Below are 26,724 nucleotides of genomic sequence, written 5' to 3'. Positions count from 1 at the left end.
ATTGTTAGTTTAAAGAACGAAGTATAGAAATAATTTAATACATGAATACACCAGTCATTTCTATACGCTCTCGTAAATATATCTCTTACAGTTAGATAATAAAAATCGTATTCCGTAACGGATGGAATCCGCTAGAACCGCTTGAACATTTTTATTTTTTTTATTTTATTTTTGTAACCATTTGCAACGACTCCGAAAGGCACCATCATCTATTTATGTATTTACGTTCAAACCGGCATCAAGTCTTGTGTATAGACCTTCTAATGGGATCTAAATCTTCCACCATGAAATATGATCCACTCTGATCCTCCTCCCACTCTCTCCTCCTCTCTTCCTATGTTTTAGTATTTTTTTTTTTTTTGGTATCTTACACAAGTTACACATCTTCTTGTGCTTGAAATTCCCTCTTATTCGAATGGTGGTCACGATTTAACTTTTAAATGTAATTTTTATTTTTTTTCAACGTCACGAAACTTTTGCCGTAAGTGTAACGAATGCAAATACATTTTTACTTTTTTCCTCTTTTTCCATTTCTATCATTCCGTTTCTCTGATATCTCTATCCAAAGTAATCGTTTTTACGGTTAAACTATCTCTACAAATTTTTCTATTTTTCGTCTATTCGCGATACCGGATACACCCGAACGAATTTCAAGGTAGTAAAGTGAAACCTAAAAAAAAAAAAAAGAAAAAAAGAAATTATACCATTTAACGGTGCTTCGTGGGTACTCAAACGCAAAAGCATGAAAATTGCAGAGAGATATCCACTTGGAAATCAACGAAGCAGAGAGAGAGAGAGAGAGAGAGAAGAGACAGAGAAAGAGAGAGAGAGAGAGAAGAGTTCTCTCAGTAAAATCCGATAGATAGTTACGACGAGAATATTTGAACGAATCCTCAAATCATCATCTGGCAGCTACACCATCGGATTAATTTTTCAAATGCGAACATTGCATATAGAAAAAATATTCACAAAGGATAAAAGTTTGTACGTTTTTCTATTTCACAACTATCTCTCTCTCTCTCTTCCTACTTAAAAAATAATTTATCATTAGTATCCGAAGATGAATGTAAAAGAAGAAAAATAAAAAATAGAATAATCCGAAGTGTAAAATGGTAGAAAAAATAATTCGGAATATTTTTTTTAATTGTCATGATTTATTAAGCGTTGAAAATAAAATGTATTGATATTCGTATACCGTGATATATATATATATAAAGGTATAAATATATTAATATAAATATATATTAAACGTGGATATATATATTTATTCATTTAGAAGTATAAAGATAGAGTAAAATAAATAGAAAAAAAAATGTAAAAAAAGATCTAAGATAAAGTAAAGAGTAGAAACGTGAGTACTCGCTTATTTACTTACTTTGTTATACGGACACGCTCGAGATGAAAGGATTACGTTGTTGCGATCGTAGGACCGCAACGCATCTCGTTTCTACACCGTTGTTAGTTTTTTTTGTTTTTCTATTCATTTTTCCTTTTTATATCTTTAAACATCTCTTTCTCTCTTCTTCCTACATTATTCTCAACCTACTTTTACTTTTAAAAACGTAAAGAGATCAGAGTAACGTGTAATAGCAAGAACAGGAACATAACAATATTCGATAGTAATAGATATAACAATTAACAACAACAATAACAATAACAACAACAGCAGAAGCAGAAGTAGCAGAAGTAGAATCAGAAGCATCAGCTCATCTTAGAAAGTACCCCTACGCCATTTGCGTTAACTTACACGCGATATCGCGTGCTTAGTTTTGCTATGCGATTCTCGAACATAATTATCTCTTAACGCAAGAGAGTAAACCGTTGTTAAAATTTACGCCGTATATATAATTCGACGTCTTGAAAAATTTATTCTCCTAGCTCGTGCTTATTACCTTCTTCACGCGATAAGAAGAAGAAGAAGAAGAAGAAGAAGAAGAAGAAGAAGAAGAAGAAGAAAAAGAAGAAATAGCATAACAATTCGTTCGTTCCTGACACATATATGCATATCTATTTACATATGCATGTACGAATAAAATTAGTGAATAGAATTCTTCTTCTTTTTCTTCTTCTTCTTCTTCTTCTTCTTCTTCTTCTTCTTCTTCTTCTTCTTCTTCTTCTTCTTCTTCTTCTTAGGAGACGTAACGAACGTTCTTAGAAAATTAAGATCGAACGTAAAGAATGTCTTGAGGCAAACATTTTACTCTCATCACGTGTCGACTTGGCACATTCCTTAAAGAAACCTCGTAAATAATGGGTCATTGCTTGTCTAAGAAGATGCTTAAACCTACTCGTGCTTAGGTCGTTTTAAATCGAACATTAAAAAAGGAAATTGAAAAAAAAAATTTGTTTTTTATTTCTCTCTACATCATCATCATCATCATCATCATCATCATCATCATCATCATGATCATTATCTCAAGATTATGAGAATAAATATTATATTAATGCGTTTATTAGATGATATAACAAGATTTGATTCGATCAAAGAATTTTAGTTTGATGTCTCTCATTTAAACCGCATCCATATAACGGGTGTAACCAAAATATGTTCTTCACAATTTATGATTTACATTTCTCGTAATAATTAACATTATTGTTGAAAGTCTTCTAGGAATTTAATATTTTCTTATACTCGTTGGATGTGTAATGTATTTGTTTTGTTGTGTTTTTTTTTCTATACACCTTGTATAATTTTCTAACGATGATTCATCGAAAGTTTGAGAAATAGAAAATGAAGTTTCATTCGATTCTTAGTTCGTTGAATTAGAAATTGTTCGGGGGTTTCCCCCCTCCCTTAATGATTCTAAGATCTTTGAAAATGAATGGACGTTTTCTTTAGGACGATAGAAAAGTTTCCTTTTGAATCTTTATTTGGTAGGTCTCATTTAAAAAACCTAACAGCGGTATATATATATATATACCTGCTGCATATATATACCTGAGCAGTTAGTTCTGTTGGAGCATCATCCCCTAAAAGTCCCTCGTTTTACGTCGTCGAAGAATGTTTGGAATTTCGGTAGAAATAAAAAGTATACGTAGTAGTAGTAGTAGTAGTAGTAGTAGTAGTAGTAGTAGGAACCTTTTGTAAGGTGCAACCCGTGCCTTACGAAACCGTACTTATCCAACATTAGTCGTACATTGTTGAACTCCTTTTTTTCTTTTTTTTTTTTCATCGTGCCTTTCTATAGTATGCTCACCTTACGACCCTCGACGAATTTCTTCCGAGATCAAATTATCTTTTAAGGAAATTATTTTATATGCAATTCATTTTATCATTATTTATATTATTCATTTAATCATATACATAATAATCATTTATTTATTAATATTTTTTATTTTATTTTATATTTATAATATTGTCAAATTATTATACGTATTTATATGATATTTTATATTATAAATATATTTATAGTTATGATATATATATATATATATATTTGTAAATTAATATAACAATTTATAATAACTTATATTTAATTTATATTTATAATAATTTATATTGAAATTATAATTTATATTATATAATAGTATAAATAAATTATTTATATTATTTATTTATTATTTATATTTATATATATATTATTTATATTTTACTATTTTATATATTAAATTATTTTACATATTACATCTTTTTATTTAAATATATTTTCATATATATATATAAATATAAAAAATATCATCATTTTTTATTTGAATACAAACCGATGTTAAAAATATTTTCAAATATTTATAAATAATATTAATTTATCGTAACAACGAGATATTAAATTTTTTGTTTCCCTGATTAAATCGTATATCCTCTTTTCTGACCCTTTTTGTCCTTTCCGATAATTAGTGTCATCGATAATTAATCTCTCGGGTAACAAGCAATGTACGCTTGTGGATATAGGAAAGAGAGTATTATTCATAGGTACCAATACACAAATGAGAATATATAAACATATATATATGTTCCAATTTGGTTTACGTTACTACACAGTACTCCTTTAATTATTTTGTTATTAATTGAATTATCAATGCGCCAAAGAGGGATTGATTTACGAGGCATTGTTCATGTTCCTACTGAAATAATTGTTATCAGCAATAAAAGGGATGAATTGATTTTAATTTTCAAAGTTTATTTATATAATATCTCGTTGAATTATATTATTCACAACATTTTTGATCAGAGTAATTTCAATAAAATACATAATATTTGTAATGTTTACAATATTTTTATTTAGCACGAATAACAATAACTAATAATTTAATTGACAATTTAATTACTATCATTTTTCATGTATAATTCATATGTATACTAATTAAATTGATATCAATTAATGACAACCTTAATAAAAAAAGAAATTTTTATTTTTTTTTCATTCATAGAAAAATTTGCAATTTTTGTTGCAACATCTTATATTTCATTGATGCAACTTTTGATTCAATACTGTAAATTATATATTATAATATAAATATCTAATAATAATATTAATATTATTATTAATATTATTACTAGAACCCTACTATAAATTATTATTATTATTATTATTACTAGAATTAATAATAATAATATACATAATATTATTATCAATATTATTAGTAAAACCGTATTAAAAATAATAAAAAAAAGTATTATAATACTTACATTAAAAAAAAATGAACTAAATCCTATAACCATTTATTTTCTAAAATACTGAATAAATAAATCAAAATCTGTTCAAATTAAATCTAAGTTAATTTATAAAAGAATCAACGAGAAGAAGATTTGTATAATGATGGAGGTGATAATGCGACAAGTTTAAAATAGAAAGATGATTTTTAAGTGACGACACATGATGGATTACCAAGGGTACGTTTATTGAAAGCTCTTTTCCACACTACCCTTCATTTATTTTTTTTTTTTTTAATACTTTCTGGAAAATTACTCAAGAGCTTTAGGTATATTGATTTTTGTCGAATCTTTCGTCTCTCTAACATGTAAAATTGAGAAAGAAAAAGATTGAAAGTATATATATATAACTAATGTCAAATGAAAAGTATGGGTATATACAAATATCGTTAAGTATCCCCTCGTAGTTTCTTGGAAGTGATTGGAAGTCAGCTCAAATATCATATTGGAGACCAAACTGAAAGTTAAACCAACTAGTATTACCATAACCAGAAGCTTTAACGTATATTATACTTTATACTAACTTGCTTATATACCAACTTCTCTTACTTGCTCAAGTGTACTTCATGTACAGGAGAGAGGGAGATTTTTTTTTCAATTTTTTACGATTTTTCATTTTGTCGGTGCGTGCAAGAACCTGATATGTGACTTAAATATATGCTTACTTAATTTTGTATATTTTTTTTCTATATTTTTTATTATTATTATTATTTTAAATGCGTATACAAGCGTCGGTTGAAAAGTTTTGAACCATGTTACACGCAAAGAATATCATTTATTATTTTTTAAATAAAATACAGGTTTATAACTGAGAAATATTTATGATTAATTCTGAAATTATTGATACCATTAAGGGTGTTATAATTTAAATAATTTTATTATATTGGTTGTTTTTATTTATTATAGGTTATTGAGTAAATAAGATTTTATGCAAATTGTATAAAAATTTAGAGGAATCCATAGAACACAATTCTTACATTGTATGATTATTTAATTTTATGGTATATTATTTGATATTAATTTATATTTATATTACAATTTTCAATAGTAATATTTAGATAGAAAAATATTATAATTATTAAAATATAAATTGATGATTAATATTTTAATTATTATAATTAAAATTATGATATATATTTTAATTATAAATTATATAAAATATTATTCCAAAATTATATCTATAATTTATATATTATAAATTATATAATTAAAATAAATATTAATTAAATAATTATATAATTTAATTATATGATTAAATAATATAATATTTGAACTATAATAATTAAATTATTATTAATTATATAAATTAATAAGAATTATATTTATTAATTTTAATTAATTAATAAATTAATATAAATTAATTAATAATATTTTAATTATAATAATAATAATAATTAAATTATTATGAATTTTATAAATTAATGAGAAATATATTTAATGATTGTATTTAATAATTTTATTTAATTAATAAATTAATATAAATTATATATATATATATATATAATAATTTAATCATAATAATTACAAAATTATATTATTTCCAATCTATAATTTACTTGCAATATCGTTGACTTTAGATAAAAAAAAATTAATAAAATCTATAGAAAATAAATATTTGCTGTAACATTTGCAAATGATGAAAAATATTTGAAACTGTTGGTTTTAGTTGTTAGGACACCCCGTATATTACTCGTGATTCCGGTTAACCGAGCACACGGTACTCTCTCGCGGTGTCGATTATGGTTTTTTTTTCTTCTTCTTCTTCGTCTTCTTCTTCTTCGTCTTCTTCTTCTTTCGTTGATTTTCTTCATCGTTCGAGCGTGTCGATCGGCCTGGATATTCTACGAGAGTACTAATATCGAAGAGAAATAGATACTAGAATCGAGGAAGTTGATGATGCAGTCGTGTTCTCTTGAACTACATATTTCACTCTTCCGTTTAATAAATAAAAAAAAACGAACATTAAAAAACAAGTGATATTTTTTCATTTATTTTTATTATTAATTATTGTTTGGTTTTGTTTTAGGAGGACGAACGGACAGAGATGGCATGAGGGAGGGTTCCGGCAACGTTGCCGAGGTGGTGAGTTCAATTTATTATTTTTTTTATTTTTATTATTATTATTATTATTATTATTATTATATATTTAAATTTTTTTTTGGTATGCAAAATTATTTTTATTTTTTATTATATCATATCTCTATTTGATATTGGACACAGCAACTCATCCATCATTTTTATATGATCGTTACGACCTTTCAGAAAGGTTAAGGAATTGTATATATATATATTTGAGTTGTAGATAATATAATACTTTTGATAGGTCGTAAGATTTTGCCATGATTCCCCCTCGATTACGAGCAATTCTTAAAAGGAAACCAGGACAGTCTTGTAAAATTGCAAATATGCGAGAACGAGTCTTCTGCTAACAGTAGAATAAACCTTCTGTGCGTTACTATGTTTTGTCACTATTCCAAAACCATTTCTTCATATATATGTGTTTGTACGTGTCTGTGTGTGCTGTTATTTGATTCGACCAAAGAAATTCGTATTATATTTCTGACGTATTTTTTGATTATGTAAATTTTCTATCAATTTGTCAAACTATAAAACAAATTACAATCTTTTCAATTTGTTATTTCTTTTCTTATTTTTTTCACTATTTTGATTTAGAAAATAGTTACATTATTTATACGGTTAATATTGATTAACATAATTTGTCCAAAAAAAGAAAAAAATATGAATAATATATTGAAATGATTTCGTTTGAAATAATAATTCATAATATTTTATCAATAATTGTAATAATAATTCAATATTAAAACTACATATTGATATTTAAAAATTTTGACAATTGATTACAAAACAATTAAAAATTAAAATTATTTTAATTATTACAAATTTATTTATTATATTAAAATTATTAAAAATATTAAATTGTACAGATTAATTAAAATTTAATATTAAATTGTAAAAATTATGTATAATTTAAAAATTAAAATTAAAATTAAATTACATTGTTTTTTATGAACTATTCATGATGTATATTTTAATTTACAAAAATATTCACCAAAATTGCAAAAAAATAAAACAGAATAAAAAAATACATTCATAAAACAAAAAGGTATTTCTTCATTGTCTAGTGTTATCCTGTTTTACTAGGTTTTATCTTTACGTGTTACGACTAGGGTTTCATTCTTACCTTAAAGAAAAAAAAACTAAAACAAAAAAATGTAAAGATACCCGAGCAAAGTATTTTCGAAAGCCTTGGAGGCCGTCGACACTCTGATAAAGTAGGCTACCGGGTTAATACTTCGCAAAGGAAGGAAATACCGTGTGGCATAAAAGAGAGAGAAAGAGAGATAGGGGGAAGAAGAGGGGGGGGGGGGAATAAAGATTAAATCGAAGAGAAATTTAAGATCGGTATGGCTCTCTACGAGTAAGAAGACCTCCAGTGTATGCTGGTTCTTCCTATCTTGCCAATTTCAAATGGATTATTATTACCTAGTAATCGTTTAAAATGACTCGTCAAAATTAATATCATAAAATAATTCATTACTTGTTTAATAATATTAGAAAATATCCCCAGTACAATATCTATCGAAACTAATAAACATTTTTAGGTATATTTTCAATTATAAATAATAGAATATTAATTTTATATTAAAAATTAAATTAAATAACAAAGAATATTATTTTTTACTAGATTGATCAATTAGTTTCATTAAAATGTTATACTCATTATTATTATTATTATTATTATTATTATTATTATTATTATTATTATTATTTAGAAATAACAAATACATATATATAAGTATTCACTAAAATGTGAATTTTTATTTATAAATTTTTGTTTAATCTTTTTTTCATTTTAATATTTATATAATATATATAACATTACATATTTTATTTTTAAATAACAATATATTATACAACATATTACAATATATTATACATAATAATAATAATAATAATAATAATAATATATATATATGTATATAGAAAATTTGTCAATTAAAAATGTTTGTTTTTGATATATATGTTTTAATATATATTTTTATTTATTATATTTAGATAAAACAAAAGTTTATTTTATTAAATATTTGGTAAACATAAACTGATCAATATTTTGATTTGATATAAATATAATTGAATGATACACACAATTTAATATTTAAATTTGAATTTTAAAATCAAATATAATTTAAAATGTTTATATTAATTTTAAAATTTAAAATTTGAAATTTATATAACAAATAGAAATATGGACAAATAGAAACCACTAGAATGTACATAATGCGAGTTGTTATTTGCCAAGGTTGCATTATATTGCATTATATCAGATTTAAAAACGTGGACACATTTTTCCAAGCGATAATAAAAGTCGAACACATCGGAGGATCTAATTTCCGAGGAGAATAAAGTACCGATGCGTATTAACGTAAAGAGAGAACACACGTAGAGTAGGAACGTTCACGAAGGAAAAATTCTCCACCCACATCACCCTTCATGGAAAATGAGAAGTCATTTCCCCGGAGTGTTGGCTTTTCTCTTAAAATTCGAAAAGAAAATCGCTAGCATAAAAGAGCAAACTCGATCATATTTTTCAAAAACATCTTCTACGTGGTATATACACACACGTTCGTTTTTTATTTTTTTATTTTTTATTTTTTTTTTTTGATCGAACCTTATCTCTCATAGGACTTATTTCTACACCACAATTTTTCTTTATTTATATTTTATTTTATTTTTTATTTGTATTTTTTACGGACGACTAAAAGAAGAAAAACAAGAATTTGATTTTAAAAACTTTGCATCATAGGGTGGTATATAATAAATTTGTATAAATTACAAAATTACATAATATCAAAAACTAATTTTATTTGAAATTGTAACGTTGAAAAATTTACCACAAAGGAAGATATTTTTTGGTAACTTGACACCGTTCGTATTTTAATCTTTTCCTAAACCCCACCTACTACTTTCCAAATAATTTTTAATTAAGCAACTTAAATAATAGAAAGTAGGTAGTTCCCCCCTTAGGTACTCTTCTACTGTTTAAACAAAATTCTTGCTCAGTGCTAATTGTGAGCTTTTCGAAATAACTCGTCCGCGTAACCTGTCTCTTAATAACATTAATGAAACTTTTTCCTCTATTATTCTCATTCTCAAATTACTACCACCTACCTATTTTCAAGTCTTTATCTTAAGAGTTTTTTAGTTCAGTTTTAGAATATTTTAATTAAACCGCATAATTCACAATCTATATATATATATATATGTATACTCAAAGAAGTAATCGAACGAATTACAAACGTGTTACGAATTAAATTAAAATTTAAACTATTATATATATATATATATATATATATATATATATATATAAATTCTAAAATTGATCCAAAACTAAACATTTGTAATCGACACATTTTTTTATATACATATATATAATAAATTATTATATTTAAAAATTCAAATTTAAATATTAAATTGTATCGTACAATTAAATTTATATTAAATCAAAATATTTATGAAATAAATTTTTATTTTACCTAAATATAATAAATCAAAATATATATAAATATACATAGATAAAATGAGATTTAATTCTTCTACTAAATATGATATATACATCATTTATAAAATTGCAACAACTTAACACATACATATATATATGTATGTGTTAGGTTGTTGCAATTTTATAAATGATCATTAGAATTATTTTGGTCAAAGTTTAAAGCCGCATGGTATAATGAACGACTGATGTAGGTAGGACATATGTAGAACCGATATGGTGGTTAGTCTCTCGATACCTCATTATGCTTTGCGACTACCTAATTAACGAGGCAATATCGATGCTTTCGATCGATCGTAACACTCTCGCGTTTCCTACACCAATGAATAATTATGATTATCTCGATGGTGAGGATTTCAACGTTAATCCCTTCTACCATACCTTTTTTTATTATTGTCATTCTTTTTTTTTCCCATCAAATAGATGCCGATCAAATTGGAACAGTGAAAAAAACCTTCTACAAAATTGCGGTTTTTTTTTCAAATAATATTATTGTAGTGAAATTTTCATAGATGGTATGGGTGACACTAAAATTTGTATTAAAACGATATGAAAAGAGAATGAGATTGAAACCACCGTTGCAATATTATAAAATGTACTAGCAACAGTTGTTGGATGTACGTGTGTATGTGTGTTTATGTGTATGTATGAGATACATGATCAATACTTATTGAAAGATGTATTTCATGGAAAGATGAGTGGGGAGGATGTGACTTAAATTGAGAATGTTCGAAATATAGTAAATAATTATTAATGAATCGAAGAAGATGTGTATTGTTACCTAAAAATATCAAGTATAGGATCAGCAGGAAGAGAAGTGTTTGGGAGAGGGTTTGGGGGGAGGTAGAGGTGAGGACAACATTTAATAAAAGTATTTTGAAAAGGTGTCAGTATGAAGGTGAATTTCGAAGAGTAAGGTTACATCAAAATGTATATCTTTAGTTTTAGATTACAATACACCTATTTTTCGATTAATTAACAAACAATTAAAATACGTCGTACATTGTACTAATTTATTTTGTTTAAAGATTCTATTTAATAATAAAATACTATAGTGAACAACTTTAATAATTAAATAACTTATCAAAGTACTCGTAAAATATACAATGTGAAATCGTGTAAGATTTTTATTAGAATTTTGAAGAGGAATGTTACATCACAAGGTAAATCTTTAGTTTTAGATTACAATATATACCTATTTTTCGATTAATTAATTATCAATTAAGGTATGTCGAACATTGTAGTAATTTATTTTGTTTAAAAATTCTTGTTAAATTTAAAAAATACAATAGTGAACAATTTTAATAATTAATATATCAAATAATAATTAAATAAATCATCAAAGTACTCGTAATCGAAAAAAAAAAAAATGAAAAATTTTGTAATATTTTTATTATCGAAAAAGAAAACAAAAACAAAAAAAAAATTGACCACCTCAGGCGATGCATTGAAAACCAAAATAAAAAAAATTTAAAAAAAAATAAAATTTGTCGTCATGGTCAGTCATAGTTCGTCTCGCACAGTAAGTAATCCTTTCGATTCTCTTCGCAAATAGTTTTTGCTATTGGACAAGATCGTTAGGCTAGTTGTTCGCGGATAGCACAAAGGACTTATTACGGGTTTTACGGGTTGATGGCAGCTGGTAAAGAAGGAACTATTCGCGTTCCTGGTTTTCTTCACATAGATGCACGGTCATCGTTAAACCACATACGTACTTACGTACGTACCAACCTCTACTACCGTACGTGCTAGTGGCTTGTTGCACTTATGTTAGATTTTCTTTTTTTTTTTCTTTTTTTCTAGTTTTCTTTGGACGGAAGTCAAGCCACATTCTACGAGTTTGTTTCCAGGTTTATTCGACGACACGTGTGCGACACCCGCAACAGCGTCGAAACCAACCTAAACTTCTTCGTTTTCTTTACATACCACTTCATTAATTAACGTTAATTACTATAATTATGTATACATATGTATATACGTATATAATATGATGTATTCGCATACATCGTATGGGGAAGATAGTACGATAATAATAATTATGCGAATTTATTTGAATTATACAAAATATTATACACTGGTGTGAGATCATTGTAAATAAACCGAGTAATAATTATTATATAATTTCGAAACTAGCATATTCATTCGCAATTATTATTATTATTATTGTTATTATTTCGCTTTCGTTTTCTTTACACTTGGATGATTGGAATAATTGTGATAAGTTACGTGGATAATTGTTTGAATAATACAATGAAATAATAGTATTACAGGGTGATTTCGTAAGAATAAGATTATCATGTACTCAACCTTCGTTTTAAATCATTGATATTTATTTTTTTACTATTAATTGTAAATTTACAAATTTTTACAAACATATATAAAAAAATTATTTAAAATCTTTTTCTTAATTTAATTGAAATTTAATTGCTAATAAATATTTTATTAATGTGTCACGAATGATAAGAAAAATTGGACAGAACAGAAATGAATTTAACAATGTAACTTTGATGTTTTATTTATGTTTTAATTATCAATGTATTTGAGAATGTTAAAAATATTTGTGTGACTTCTATAAACATTTTACATAGAGTCAGATAGAAAATAAGAAATTTCAAACGATTTCTACGCCAATGTATAGTGCGTATCTATTTACTAACGGTAATACGAACGAGATTTACTATACTCGTGTATGTTTGTTCTTACATGTGTGTAAGAGTTTAACTTTGTCGTGTGATATTTTATTTTTTAGTTTTTAACAAAATCGATCAACGTGTTTCGTGGTATTTTAAAACAGGAATTATTGAACACCATCTGTTAACTTTTCCTATCTTAACATTATTTTTATCTATTTTTTTTTGTTTTGTTTTTTAGATAAGCAAATAGGATTTTAACGATACTCAACGAAGTATTTCTCGCGATTATCGTTCATCGTAGTTGTTTTATTTTCGAAAGAGGACACCCTATTTACACGCTCGAGATACTTCGAAAACTCGTTTCAGGAAGTACGCACGATTTCGATCAATTTTGAGCAAAAATGCGTGAACGTATTATATCTGTTTTTTTTTTTTTTTCTTAATTCCTTTACCACAGGAAGTAACCCCTTTGCGCATTCATTGTTTCATTATAAATTCAAACTCGTGTTGATAAATACTTTTTTTTTATTTTCGTTATTTATTTCGAATAATTAATTAATTTATTATTAACAAGTTTGAGTTAATTGTTCGTGTAACGATTAATTGGACAGTAATTATTTTTCAAACAATTTATGTTTATTTCGTTATTATAATTGTTGAATATTTATTTTATCAAGAAATATGACCAAAGAATATATAATATAAAATATTTTAATACTTTAAATAATTATATAAAATAATTTTATTAATAAAATATTAATTATAATATTTATTAATACAAAATATTATTTGTGTGTGCCATTTTTCAATATTAAATTATATTATATTAAATATATTATTACTATATTAAAAATATTATTTATAAAAACTTTATTTTATCAAGGATATAATATATATGTATATTGTGTTGTGCTTATAATATAAAATATATAATAATACTTTATATATTATATATTGTAATATATAATAATTTATATATATATATATATATATATACAATAATTATTATATAATAATATTCAATATAATATTATTTTAATATTAAATAAAATAATATAATTTTATAAATTATTAAGAATTTTATTTTACTTAATAATAATTTAATATAATATTAAATAATTTACACACACACACAAAATATATAATATAATTATTTAAAAAAATTTTTTTAAATATATTTTTATAAATAAAAATTTTTAACTAATAAAATATTATTTATTATTAATAAAATTAATAATATTATATATAGTTGTATATAACTAGCATATAACTATAAAAATATATTGCTATATATACATATATATGTGAGATATTATAATTTAGATCGATGAGTTTGTTCTTACGAATAATTATAACGTATGCAGGTAGAAAAGATGATTTAATATTGTCGATAATAGGCCAAGCTAGGTCAAGTATCGATAGGAATAGAATATTCGAATTGGGTCGAATCTGTTTGTACTAGGTAGAAAGGTAGTTAGGTAGATAGGTAAGTAGATATAGAGAGAGAGAGAGAGAGAGAGAGAGAGAGAGAGAGTGAGAGAGAGTGAGGTGGGTATGGTAAAAATATTGCTTTCGTCGTTTCGAACGTAATCCCCACGAAAGCAATCCAATTATTGGTTCATAGGTTTAATTAACACGAGATAGAAAGTCCCCTCGATCTCGTTTAATTATCCAATATTATTGTTATCTATTTGCATTGAACAAATGTTCATTTCTAATATATTATTTAACTATTGTTCATATTATATCTTCAAATCTCAAAGAATTACATCAAAATGTAAATATACAAAGTAGTACAATAGAAAAATATTTAGATATAAATCGAAATAGAGAAATAGAAAATAAAAATAGAAACGATAAATTCGACAAACATATTTTCATATCGTTTTGATAAAATATTATCGTGAATTTTATCATTAAAAAAAACACAATCTATTTCTCAACATATTGATAGTTTTTTTTGTTTTTTTTGTTTTAATAACACTATAGTATTTAATTACACACTAACGATATACGATCAAATTATTTCAAAATATTTTTTTAATTCTTAATCATTTTAATCAAAACAATGTTCAATAATATCGTTTGTACATATTACTTACCATTTTGTATTTTTTTTTCCTTCTTTTTATTCTCTAGAATATATTAAAATAATTGATCCTATTTTGTATTTTCTTTTGTAATACATTTAGATTAAAAATAATATGTAAAAATAATATGTAAAGAATAACAAGACGGTGAAATGTTAGTAAGCTTTTGATTCATATGCTGTAAAACATAGAATCAAGTTAAATGTAGGTGTTAGACCACGTTGCGTAGTAACGCATACTTATTACTCTCTCTCTCTCTTTCTCTTTCTCTCTCTCTCTCTCTCTCTCTACTTCCCATTCCGACCATACCCACTAGTAATAAACCAGACCTACGCCCAGTACCAAGCTTGATTCCTTATTAAGCATGCAACTACTCGTATCTGTATCTCGTGCTACGTTTAAGCATCGAATATCAAATGATTTTCACTTTCGTTATTGTTTAATCAAAAAGTATTTATATATATGCATGTATATATATGTGCTCATAATTATGGAAATGGTTTAACATAAATCAAAATAAAAAAAAAATCAGTTTATCAGTTATTTCACACCGCATTATTTTAAATGAAATAAATTCAGTGTAACTTTGAGATGATATTGTTAAAAATAAATTGCTAAATAGTATTTGTTATTTCAATATTATTATCATTATAATAATAATAATAAATATATGTATATTTAATATTTTAATTTATAGTATTTATTATTTTTAATATTATTATTATTAAATAATTATTTACATTTATTAAACATTCATTCACTAAAATTATTATTATTTAATAATATTATTATTGAAATAATAATAAATATATACTTACTATTTTAGTTTATAGTATTTGTTATTTTAATATTATATAAAATTTTGTATTTAGTGTTCAAATTTTTTAAATATCTCAAAACAAAATAAATATAACTTACCATGAGACTACTTTCATAATTATACACACACACACATGTATATATATATTTGTTTTTGAAATATAGTAAAATAAAAAGAAATAAATAAAGAGAGAGAGAGTAATACGATCGATATCGACCCATGACATTTAACATCAATGTGTGTATATGTGTGTGTGTGTGTATATATAACGTGTAACCCGAAAGTATCGACCAACAAGTAAGTGAGTAAGTACATAAGTAAGTACTTAATCTATCCGACCTAGTTTTAAACGTCAACGTTAGTTTTATGTCAGGGTAAGAAGAATTTGTGATACTTCGATGTCAAATCTCTATTTTATTTAATAGGATTGTTCTAGTATAATACTTTTTATCTAATTAATTATACTTTCATTGTTAAACTAAAAGAATATATTTTATAGGCTGTTCTATAAAAAAAAAAATGTTTAATTTGATCCACGTTTTATTTTTTTTCCTTTTTTTATCGAAAATGGTTATATTCGAATCGTACGAGTTTATTATACGAGAGCTATCGAAATTTTTACTTTTACGTCAACGTTACTTTTATGTCTGATGAAAAGTCTATTTTATAATAGGATCGTTTTACTTCTTTTTTTTAATTTAATAATATAATATTATCATTGTTTATATTATGTAAAAATATATTCATACAACTGTCTTATAAAAAAAGGGTCGTTCATTCCTAGTTTTATTGAGAGTTTGTTAAAACGTTTATTACTTCTATTCTATAAGAACTGTTCCAATTTTTTTATTATAAAAAGATTAAATATATATGCATAAAAAAATGAAGAAATAATATTCAAAAAAATATATATTAAATTATAAAAAAATATAAACTATAAACTGCATGTATATAACAATTCAAAAAAACTAAAACCAAATCAAATCAAATCTTATTAAACACATAGAAAATGATCTTATATTGATCTAAGTATTATTTCAATGAGAACACCCAGTAGATGTGCCCTTGTGCACTCATAGAAAGCAGACGGTGTACGAGTTCGAGAGCAGACACCAAATCGCGTCCTGTGTCAGAATTCAGAGGAAGATCAGAGTAGTAGACTACACTACTAGAGAAACCAAAAGAGAAAGAAAGAACTAGAAGAGGAGAAAGAGGAGAAGGTGAGGGTGGTGTATGGAGAAGAGGTAGGAGGTGAAGAAGGGTCGTGACACAAGCCGTGCAAAGGGAGAGAAGTTCATCCGTCATTGAGTCACTCTGTGCACTTCATCGTTTGCAAAGCTGAATGCGCTCGTTGTATTCTCTTATCCACTACAGTCCTCTTCAAAATCGATTGACTATACTCAGACTTATAACCAGAACGAACCTTTCATTTAACTTTCTTTTCTTTTTCTTTTTTATCAAAATTTAAAAGTATAAAAGAATATATCGAGTCAAAACGTATTTGCATTTATTTAGTTAAAAGCTTGACAAATTTCAAACCATTTTCAATTCTTTCGAAAATGACAATTGACCTTTCCGACTACTTCAACTTGTCTCTTTTAAAAGGGTCATAATTTTATATTTTATTTTATAATTATAATTATAATTTTATTTTCTTGTGTGTCCCCATCTTTGTTAAATATTTATCAAAATAGCATTATATGAAAGTAACCGGAGTATTACACACATATGGGATTTATTAAATAATTTAACAATCTTTATGGGACAATATTATTATACTTATTTCTATTTTAAATAACAAGCTTATAATATTTGTTACTCTTTCTCATTCATTCTTTCATTCTTCCTCATTTATATAAAAATAAGTTGGCAATTGCTATTCGAAAGCCATAGTTGAGAATCAGCTATACAACTGAGATAAAAAAAAAAAGATAAAATAAAATAAAGTGAAAGAAAAAGATGTTAGCCCGCTACCCCCGTACACGAATGTATTTCGTTTAACCCGTAACCGCACCACGATGTGCCATAACATAACAAGCTGCTATTCTTATGTGTATGTGTGTATGTTTGTATTTGTGTATTCGCTTGTGCATTCACGGCCGATAAACCGTGGAGATTAAGTACTAGGAAACGAACGAGAACCGACACAACGAGCTTTAGCATCTTCTTCTTCTTCTTCTTCCTTCTACGATTCACAAATATATTGGGTTGGGTACAAAGTTGTTTCGTATTTTTTATAATACAATTTTTTTTTCAAATATAAATTTATACAATTTGGTATTTCATATTTGATCTTTTCTTCGAATTTACACATGTTTTTGTGTTTTATTAATATGGTTAAATAATAAATTATACTCGTTTTAACACGGTGTCATAGATATCACTTTTTTAGTTATACGTAAAATACGAAGAAACTTTTTCCCCAACCCCTAATGTACAATTTTATTCTTCACAAGTCATTTGAAAATATTATTACATTAAATTTACATCATTATATGGTGTTTTTAGTTTTAAACATTAAATGTTAATATCGTATTTAATGAAAATGATTGTAATTTGTAATAATAGGTAATGTTGCATATTGTGGTATTTACCTGTTGTTTTACACGAATTTGATTTTTTAATTACGTTTATTTTTTACCGTATTAATTCACGTAACTTTAACGTAAACGTATGTTTATTTTATTATAATTGTCATATTGCATTTGATTGATAATTTTACCAACTAGCTGTAATTAAAAATAAACCATCAAAAATATTAATTTATTCTCAAATTTGTAAATATTCTGATACTCGTAATTTTATTTTATTTTTGTTTAAAATGTAAAATATTTTTGTTATATTTAACGTAAATTGTGTTTTAACTTAACTTGTAATAAATACGAGAAAATAAGTTTTGATTCTCGATTATGATCAAGTATTTACATTAATTTTTGGAAAGTTTCCAAAACGATAACAGAGTTCTCTAAACCGCGTACACATTTTTCATTCTAAATTCTTCGATGGTACTACTGTACATGCAAGAGTGTAGTATAGGAACGTGAACGTACGAACGACGTACGTCGTAGTTTATGGTTGGTAATTTGTGCACGAGTACTGAAGTATATAGAGAAGAGTCGCCTAACTGGTGGGCGTTTACAAAACATATTTGCAAAACGCACGTGGCGAAGAATTTCACGCGCTACGACTATCATATAAATAAGTGTATATATATATATATATATATATATATATATATATATATATATATATATATGTATAAATGAGTGTTTAATAGTCATCCGTGCATATTAGATAAATACGTATATATATCACAAGTATCATCGTTGAAAAACAAACAAAAAAATTACCAGACACGAATTTTTTCATATCAAATAACGTATCTCGTTTTTTAAATCTTTCGATATATAAATCACGTGTTTGCTATTTTAATTAAAAAAAAAAAAAATAGTTAACAATGAATTTATCTAATTTGTTTACTTATTTTTTTATATTTTTCAAAATCTTTTAAATCTCAAGTATGTGTGTTAGTTCAATTTATTATAGAAACAGTACATTAAGATGTTACAATGTTATTTTATTTACATATTTTTGTTTACATATTTAATAGTTAAATATATTCTATATATATATATATATATATATGTTATTTTAATTTAGTATAGAAAGAGTACATTAAAATATTAAAAAATTATTTCGTTTACATGTTTAATATCTAAATATGTTTTTTATACGATTCTTACACTTATTTCACATATATATATATATATATATATATTTTAATTATTTAATTTTGTTGGTTTTTTTTTTCTTTTTTTGATATGTTTTTTTTCCCTTCATCATATTTTTTCACTTCAAACCCTCATCATCGTCAACGTCGTTAGGAAAGAAAAATTCAAACGTAGCCAAACGATAACATGAGATCTCTATGATGAAAAAAATAGAGAGAAAAGTGTGAGATGACGACGACTATGAGGGAAAACGAAGTTTGGGAAAGAAATGAAAGAGAAAAAGAGAGATAGATAGATAGATAGAGAGAGAGAGAGAGATGAACGTAACGAAGCTGAACTTTTAATTACGAGCGCAAATATCATAACCGTCGTTCTCGTACCAGTGCTGGACTTTTGCAAATGTTGAACTTCGTACAAACATAGTTGCTTCTCGGACATACATATACAAACACATACACATATATATACATATATACTCGAGCATAGTTATATACGTGAACTTTTGTTCATATTAGAAACAAAGTCTTTCATATTATCTCGTGCTCAATGTAAAATTAACACGCGAAAGGATATCGTAGTTGTTAAATGGTCCTTTTAAAATTTTTTAAATATGTTTTTTTATTATTTTTTTTTTTTTTTTTTTGATAAATTCTACTTTTCATGTCTTCTATTAAACATCTAAATATTTATTATTTATTTTACTTTATGTTATGATACGAAGTTTAAATAGAAAAATTTTTGGAAATATATTTTGAAAAATATTTATATATACCACAAATTGGGATTAAAAAATATATACTTGTTTAAATCTTTATTTAATACTTTATTTATTAAAAATAATAAATCTACAAATTTATTAAAAACATTTACAATTATTTTAAATATTTAAATATAATAATATAGATAAACAATCGAGTATATTATATAATATATAATAATATAATATAATAAATAAATATTTAAAATATTTAAAATAAATTTCTACATATACATTTATTTACTCCTGTAATAATTTTTTGTATGTTTTTTTTTTTAGTAATATTTAAACCCCAAGTATAAATATAATAATTTACAACGTAAGTGTGTATTAAAGTATTCAACAAGTTTCTTATTTTTTCTTATAGTAAATTTTTTATATACTTAATAAACATATAATGAGTAACTATGACAATATATAAATAATATATTGTATATAAATAATAACATACAATGAGTACAATGACATAAAATAGAAAATATTACTTATACCAAATTTCCTAAAAATAAAAAGAAAAACATTTTTACTAAAATCTCAATATGAATTAATATTAAAAAAAATAAATAAAAAAGAAGGAACCAAAGTAACTGAATAAACAACTATTTGAGTGACTACCTAATAAAATATAATTCTAGAACGTAACGGTAATAAACAATCATTACAAACTTGTATAAATATAGTTCGTGATGATCGTGAGCAAATAATCGTATAATTTCTGTCATTACGTCACGATCTCTGTTACGGTCCGCCATCAAATTGTCGTTTTATGGGACGATACTAGGCATCACTATTTATCGAGAACGTCACAACTATATTTACTGTTATATACATATATATCATACACATACTACACATAAATACATTTAAATATACACACGCACAGTTAGACAAGACATACAAAAGCATTTAAACAGACAGACAGATAGACAGACAGACAGACAGACAAAAAGAAAAGAAAAGAGAAAAGGTACATAATAGGACGGGAAATGGGCCCTTATTACCTGACTGATTAATTCACCACTTGAGAAAGGTCGGCTTACGTTTGTTGTATGAAAGATATAGAAACGTCATTTGTCGTTATTGTTGTCACATTGACACCGACAACAAAGTATTACTTAAATACATATATACCTAAGTCCGTACAATGATGATGATGATGATGATGATGATGAGGATGATGGTGTTAGTATTAGTATTGGGTATTGGTGTAGGTATTGGTAATGGTGGTGGTGAGTTCAACGAGAAGCAGACGTTTAGCGTTTATCGTACGCACGTGGTTAACCGCCCACGCACAAACACATACTTATACATACTCAGGCATATGTGTATCATATATATAAAGAGAGAGGTATTTGCAGTAAGTGTATTCATCTATCTGATTGGTGGTGGTATTTGTGATGGTAAAGTGGGAGGAGGATGAAGAAGGACAGAATAACACACAGTACGATCTGAGACTCGTTTGAAACGAATAAGAATATGTATATGTGTATATGTATGTGTTTAAGTGAGTATGTGAGTGAGAGAAAGAAAGATAGAGATAGATGGAGAAAGTATGAGTTGAGTTAGCCACAGAGAGGAGGAGCGTGGAAATAAAGCTCGCGTCGCCTACGTCTAAATATAAAGTGTGAAGTCTGAACGTGGTTCGTAGTGACGATGATGAAGAACGTCAAGATGACGAGAGAAAGAAAGAAAGAGAAAGAGAAAGAGAAAGAAAAAGAAAGAAATAAATATATAAAAGGAAAGTACGATGACACTGTATTGCTGCATGAACACACTGTGTTGTTCTCGTTCTTTCTCTCTTCATCATTGTTATTTTTTATTTATTTTTATTTTTTTAAGAAATACAAATTTTTTTTCTTTAATATTTTATAAATTTGATCGAGATTAGAAAAGAAAGGAAAACAAGAATTAATGGTAGATGATAATATTTTGTAATTGTGTTGTGTGTGTGTGTGTTTTTGTTCTTGTTCTTTCTTTCTTCAACATTATTATTATTTTTATTTTATTTTGAAGAAATATATAAAAATATGTTTAAATGTTTAGAAAAAAATTAAATTAAAATAAAAGAATTTTAATTTATTTAAAATTAATTTATATTTTTTATAAAATTATTATTTATTATAATATAATAATTATATTATATAATATTATAAAAAATTATAATAAATTAAAATATAAATTATTTGAATTAATTTTTAAATATTTTTTAATAAAATAAATAATAAATTTAAATAGATTAAAAAATAAATTTAAATTAACTAAATTATATAAAATTAAATTAAAATAAAAACATTTACATTTATTTAGAATTAATAAAAATAAAAAATTAAATTTATTTAAATTAATTATTTAAAAAAAAAAGATTAAATTAAATTTAAAACATGTTTAATAAATATATTTTTTTTCAAATATGTTAAAAATTAAATCTCTAAAAATGTAATGGTGGAGGATAATATTTTTGAAATGAAATTTAAGGGATAAAAAAGAAAATGACTCTAACGAAAAGGAATTGAAAGAAGAAGAAGAAGAAGAATAAGAAGAAGAAGAAGAAGAAGATGAAGATGAAGATGAAGAGGAGAGATCGCAAAAGACACGAAAGACGAAGAGGAGGAACTTGTGGTCCTCCTTCTCCCCCTCCTCTTCCTCCTCCTCTTGGCTTATGCTACTACTATTCCAGTTGCAGTACTCTCGCAGTTACGCGACGTGGTAGGCGTTTATTTCTCTGCTCCGTGATAGTTGTCATAATCCAACACAACCTCCTCCTCCTCCTCTTCCTCCTCCTCCTTCTTTATCTTCATCCTCCTCCTCCTCTTCTTCTTCTTCTTCTTCTTCTTCGTCTTTTTCCTTATCGTTGTTGTCATCATAGTCGTAGTTGTTCTATTACGTTCTCCTTCTAATAGAAAAAGAAGAAAAATATCAAACTAGAAAGGTGTTTAATGTAAGATCTGTTGTTTTAAGTGCATTCCTGCCGAACAAAACAAACAAACAAACAAACAAACAAAAAGAAAAAAAACAAGATCAAACTTAATTAAAAAAACTAGCCAATTATCGTTGTCTTACAAATTTATCGTTGATAATAATTAACGAATAAAATGTTAACAAAAGACTTCTAACGACGTTACGAAACGATGTAAAAGACAAAGGTAGAGAAACAGGTGCAGAGAAGGGGGGAACGAGGGGGGGGGAGATATAGGATAAATTATTGGTAAGAATTATTCGATGAACGTTTTGCACGAGCCATATAAGTGTACGTGTAAATTTGTATTACGACACACACACACACACACACACATACACAGAGATTGGGTACTAGCAGTAAAATATTTATTTAAGTTTAAGGGCATTGCATTCTTATTTCTCGTACACCCCTTCGATTAGTCTGCAATTAATTATTATATATCTCGCGTGAGTTTTCCCAACGACATTTGAATTAACGATACACACACACACACACACACACACACACACACACACATACATACCGGTATAATAATATATCCGTGAGAGGAAGGAGGAGGACCGGTGGTGTAGAGGAAACCTTAATTATCTTCAAATTGGACACGATTCTATGCACATAACGTGAAATAGATGTTTAATAAATTAAACGTTGTTATATCGTACGCGAATTATTTCTTGTTTTTTATTTATTTTATTTTTCTAATTAACAACAATAAATATGAATTACGATAGAACGATAATGAATTATCTTAGGAAAAAAATATTCTTTCAGATAATTTCGTGAAGTAGATCTTTAATGAATTAAACGTTGTTATATAACTTATGAATTATTAATTTTTTTATTTATTTATTTATTTATTTATTTTTTTTTAATTAACAAGGGTAAATATGGGTTATGATAGAACGATAATAAATTATCTTAGAAGGAAATATTTTTGTAAATAATTTCGTGAAATAGATGAATAATAAATTAAACGTTGTTAGAACGTGCTAAAATAATTACTTATTTTTTTTTATTTTTTATTTTTTATTTTTTTATTTTTTAATTAACAACAGTAAATATGGATTACGATAGAACGATAATAAACTATTTAACATTAGAAAAAAAACATATTCTTTCAAATAATTTCGTGAAATAGATGCTTAATAATTTAAACGTTGTTATAACGTACTAACTTAATTACTTATTTTTTATTTCTTTTATTTTTAATTAACAACGATAAATCTTAATTACGATAAAACGATAATAAACTATCTTAGAAAAAAAATATTCTATAGAATAATTTTTATAAAAACAGGAACATAATAAATAAAACATTACATTTCTTCAGACCCATTTTCTTACTTGACAGGTTCTATAAAGTATATAATGAAAACAATACAAAAAAAAAAACCTATGATCTATCGATCTTATCAGATCGATAAATAGATAGACAAAATAGATCGATGGTAATGCAAAAAGAATATTTTATCTCGTAGGAGGCCTAAGTGCAAACGCGTGTTTTTCCAGGAGCAAGACTCTCCAACTCCGTTGTCCCTTTTTCTGCAGATAATCCTGGGCTAGGAGATGATCGTTTTCCATGCAAAGGTTTTCGAAAGACTCGGTCGGTAAATCAGAGTCTCTCTCTCTCTTTCTCTCTCTTTTTCTCTTTTTCGTATTCTCTCTTCCAACCTTTCTCCGTAACCTTCTATATAACGTAGATATAACGTGTACGTACGGTATCGTCGTACAGTTACAACGTTGCCCACGGTTACGAGATTAAGCTAACGCATGCAATTACAGGATTAAATCCTTGGATGTTCTCCTACGGTAGATTTAAAAGCTCTCATCTCTATCTTTTTCTTCCTTTTTCTCTCACCCTCTCTCTCTTTCTCTTTTTTTCCCTATATATATATATATATACAAGTAAATAGGTATTGTATCTTTCTCCTTGAAATCCTAGCGTGTGCCTCTTTAAACGTAATCTCGTTCGTGTTAGAACAAAGTACGATAAAAGAGAATATTAAAGAAATAACGTTTTGTACATCTTTTTTGTTCTCTCTCTCTCTCTCTCTCTGTGTGTGTGTGTCTATGTGTTTGTATGTGTGTGTGTAGCTCTCTATCTTTTTCTGTTAATCTCTCTCATTCTCTTACGTGGATCATCAAAGTGCTTCGAGATGGAACAATTTCCGGTTGACGGAACCAAGGATCGTAGGAAGAGACTGTCAACTATCACAGAATATTCCGAATCTGTGTTAGACAGTGACGATGATGACGATACGTTATCAATGGTTGATGAAAACCTGGCTAATGTCATGATACATCGTATGAAAATGGAAAGCGAACTTGGAAATGAATATTTTCTTCTTGATGATCATCCAAACAATGCTGGTTTACGTTGCATCAAATTGAACCAAAGTAACAGGAAATTAGTGAGTAATTTCTTTAATCATATCAATAACACGATTTATAATAATTAAATGTTAAATATATTATATTATAGATGCGATTTAATAACGATGAATTAATGTTAAAAGAAAATATTATTGAAATTATTTTTTTGATATATTTTTAGTAAGAATTTGAAATGACTGATTATACAAAGTCAGTGTCACAATATGTTTGTCCACTAATAATTCCAAAACTACTCAACCGATTTTAATGGAAATTTTTTTAATTTTGTGTGTTTTTGTTCAACTTAGAATATAGGATAATTTTTATCGCGATTATTTTTATTTTTTATTGATAATTTGAGGATTTGCTACTTAGAGGTTATCTAGGTCTTTAGGTACTGTAAGTTTTCAAAAGATGGCGTCGTACTTTAATTCAATTATTTCAAATTATATACAACTTAACCTTACTTTTTCTATTTTTTAGTATATTATTATTTTAAGTATTCTATTATTAATTGTGATATTATTTTGTGTGTTGTGTTATAATTTATTAAATAGTTTAGAATTGATTTATTATTTAGAGATTATCTAGGTCTCTAGATTGTTTAAATATTCGATAGATGGCGAAGTATTCAATTATTCAATTTACATATGACATAACCTTACTTTTTCTATTTTTTCGTATTGGGATCTCTAGAACTTGAATACGCTATCTGGTGGCTAAATTCAAAATTAAAGTAGATAGGTCGAATTGCTACGCCACGCCCCTGCCAAAAATCCCAATATTATTGTTTTATGTATTCTATTCTAATTGTGATATTATTTTGTGTGTTGTTATAATTTATTAAATAGTTTAGAATTATATTAAATCAACATTTGAAAACAAAACCACAACAACGTGTGGCCGAAACATCTTATAATATATAATTTATATGATTAAATATGAAAGATAAATGTTTAAAAATATTAGTAGAAAATATTATTGAAATTATTGTTGATATATAAATTTTTGTGTAAAAATATCAAATGATCTGTCCCTCGATACGATTCGATGTCATTTGATTCTTTCGTTTTCAAAGTTACTTTTTAACTTTACAACGATTTGTCTTTTCTACTTTTACTTATTCTACATC

General features: G+C 25.7%; 1 protein-coding gene across 2 annotated transcripts in view; it reads left to right on the top strand.

Annotated features, from left to right (window-relative positions):
• The window catches only part of LOC107070338 (uncharacterized), a 143,131-nt gene that overhangs the window by 4,483 nt on the left and 111,924 nt on the right, over window positions 1–26,724 (top strand). Inside the window, exon 2 of one of the 2 annotated variants that reach the window (XM_015328457.2) lies at window positions 6,678–6,733. In XM_015328457.2, coding sequence (XP_015183943.2) covers window positions 6,701–6,733 — 33 coding nt within the window. In that variant the 5' untranslated portion in view covers window positions 6,678–6,700. Of the gene's footprint in view, window positions 1–6,677; window positions 6,734–25,221; window positions 25,631–26,724 lie in introns of those variants that run through there. The other variant, XM_015328439.2, reaches the window with a different exon arrangement.

The sequence above is a fragment of the Polistes dominula genome, unplaced genomic scaffold, assembly GCF_049000335.1.
Source record: "Polistes dominula isolate Pdom_NZ unplaced genomic scaffold, Pdom_raw_medaka contig_15, whole genome shotgun sequence".
In the NCBI taxonomy this organism is placed as follows: Eukaryota; Metazoa; Arthropoda; class Insecta; order Hymenoptera; family Vespidae; genus Polistes; species Polistes dominula.
This window is presented reverse-complemented; position numbering and strand designations above follow the sequence as displayed.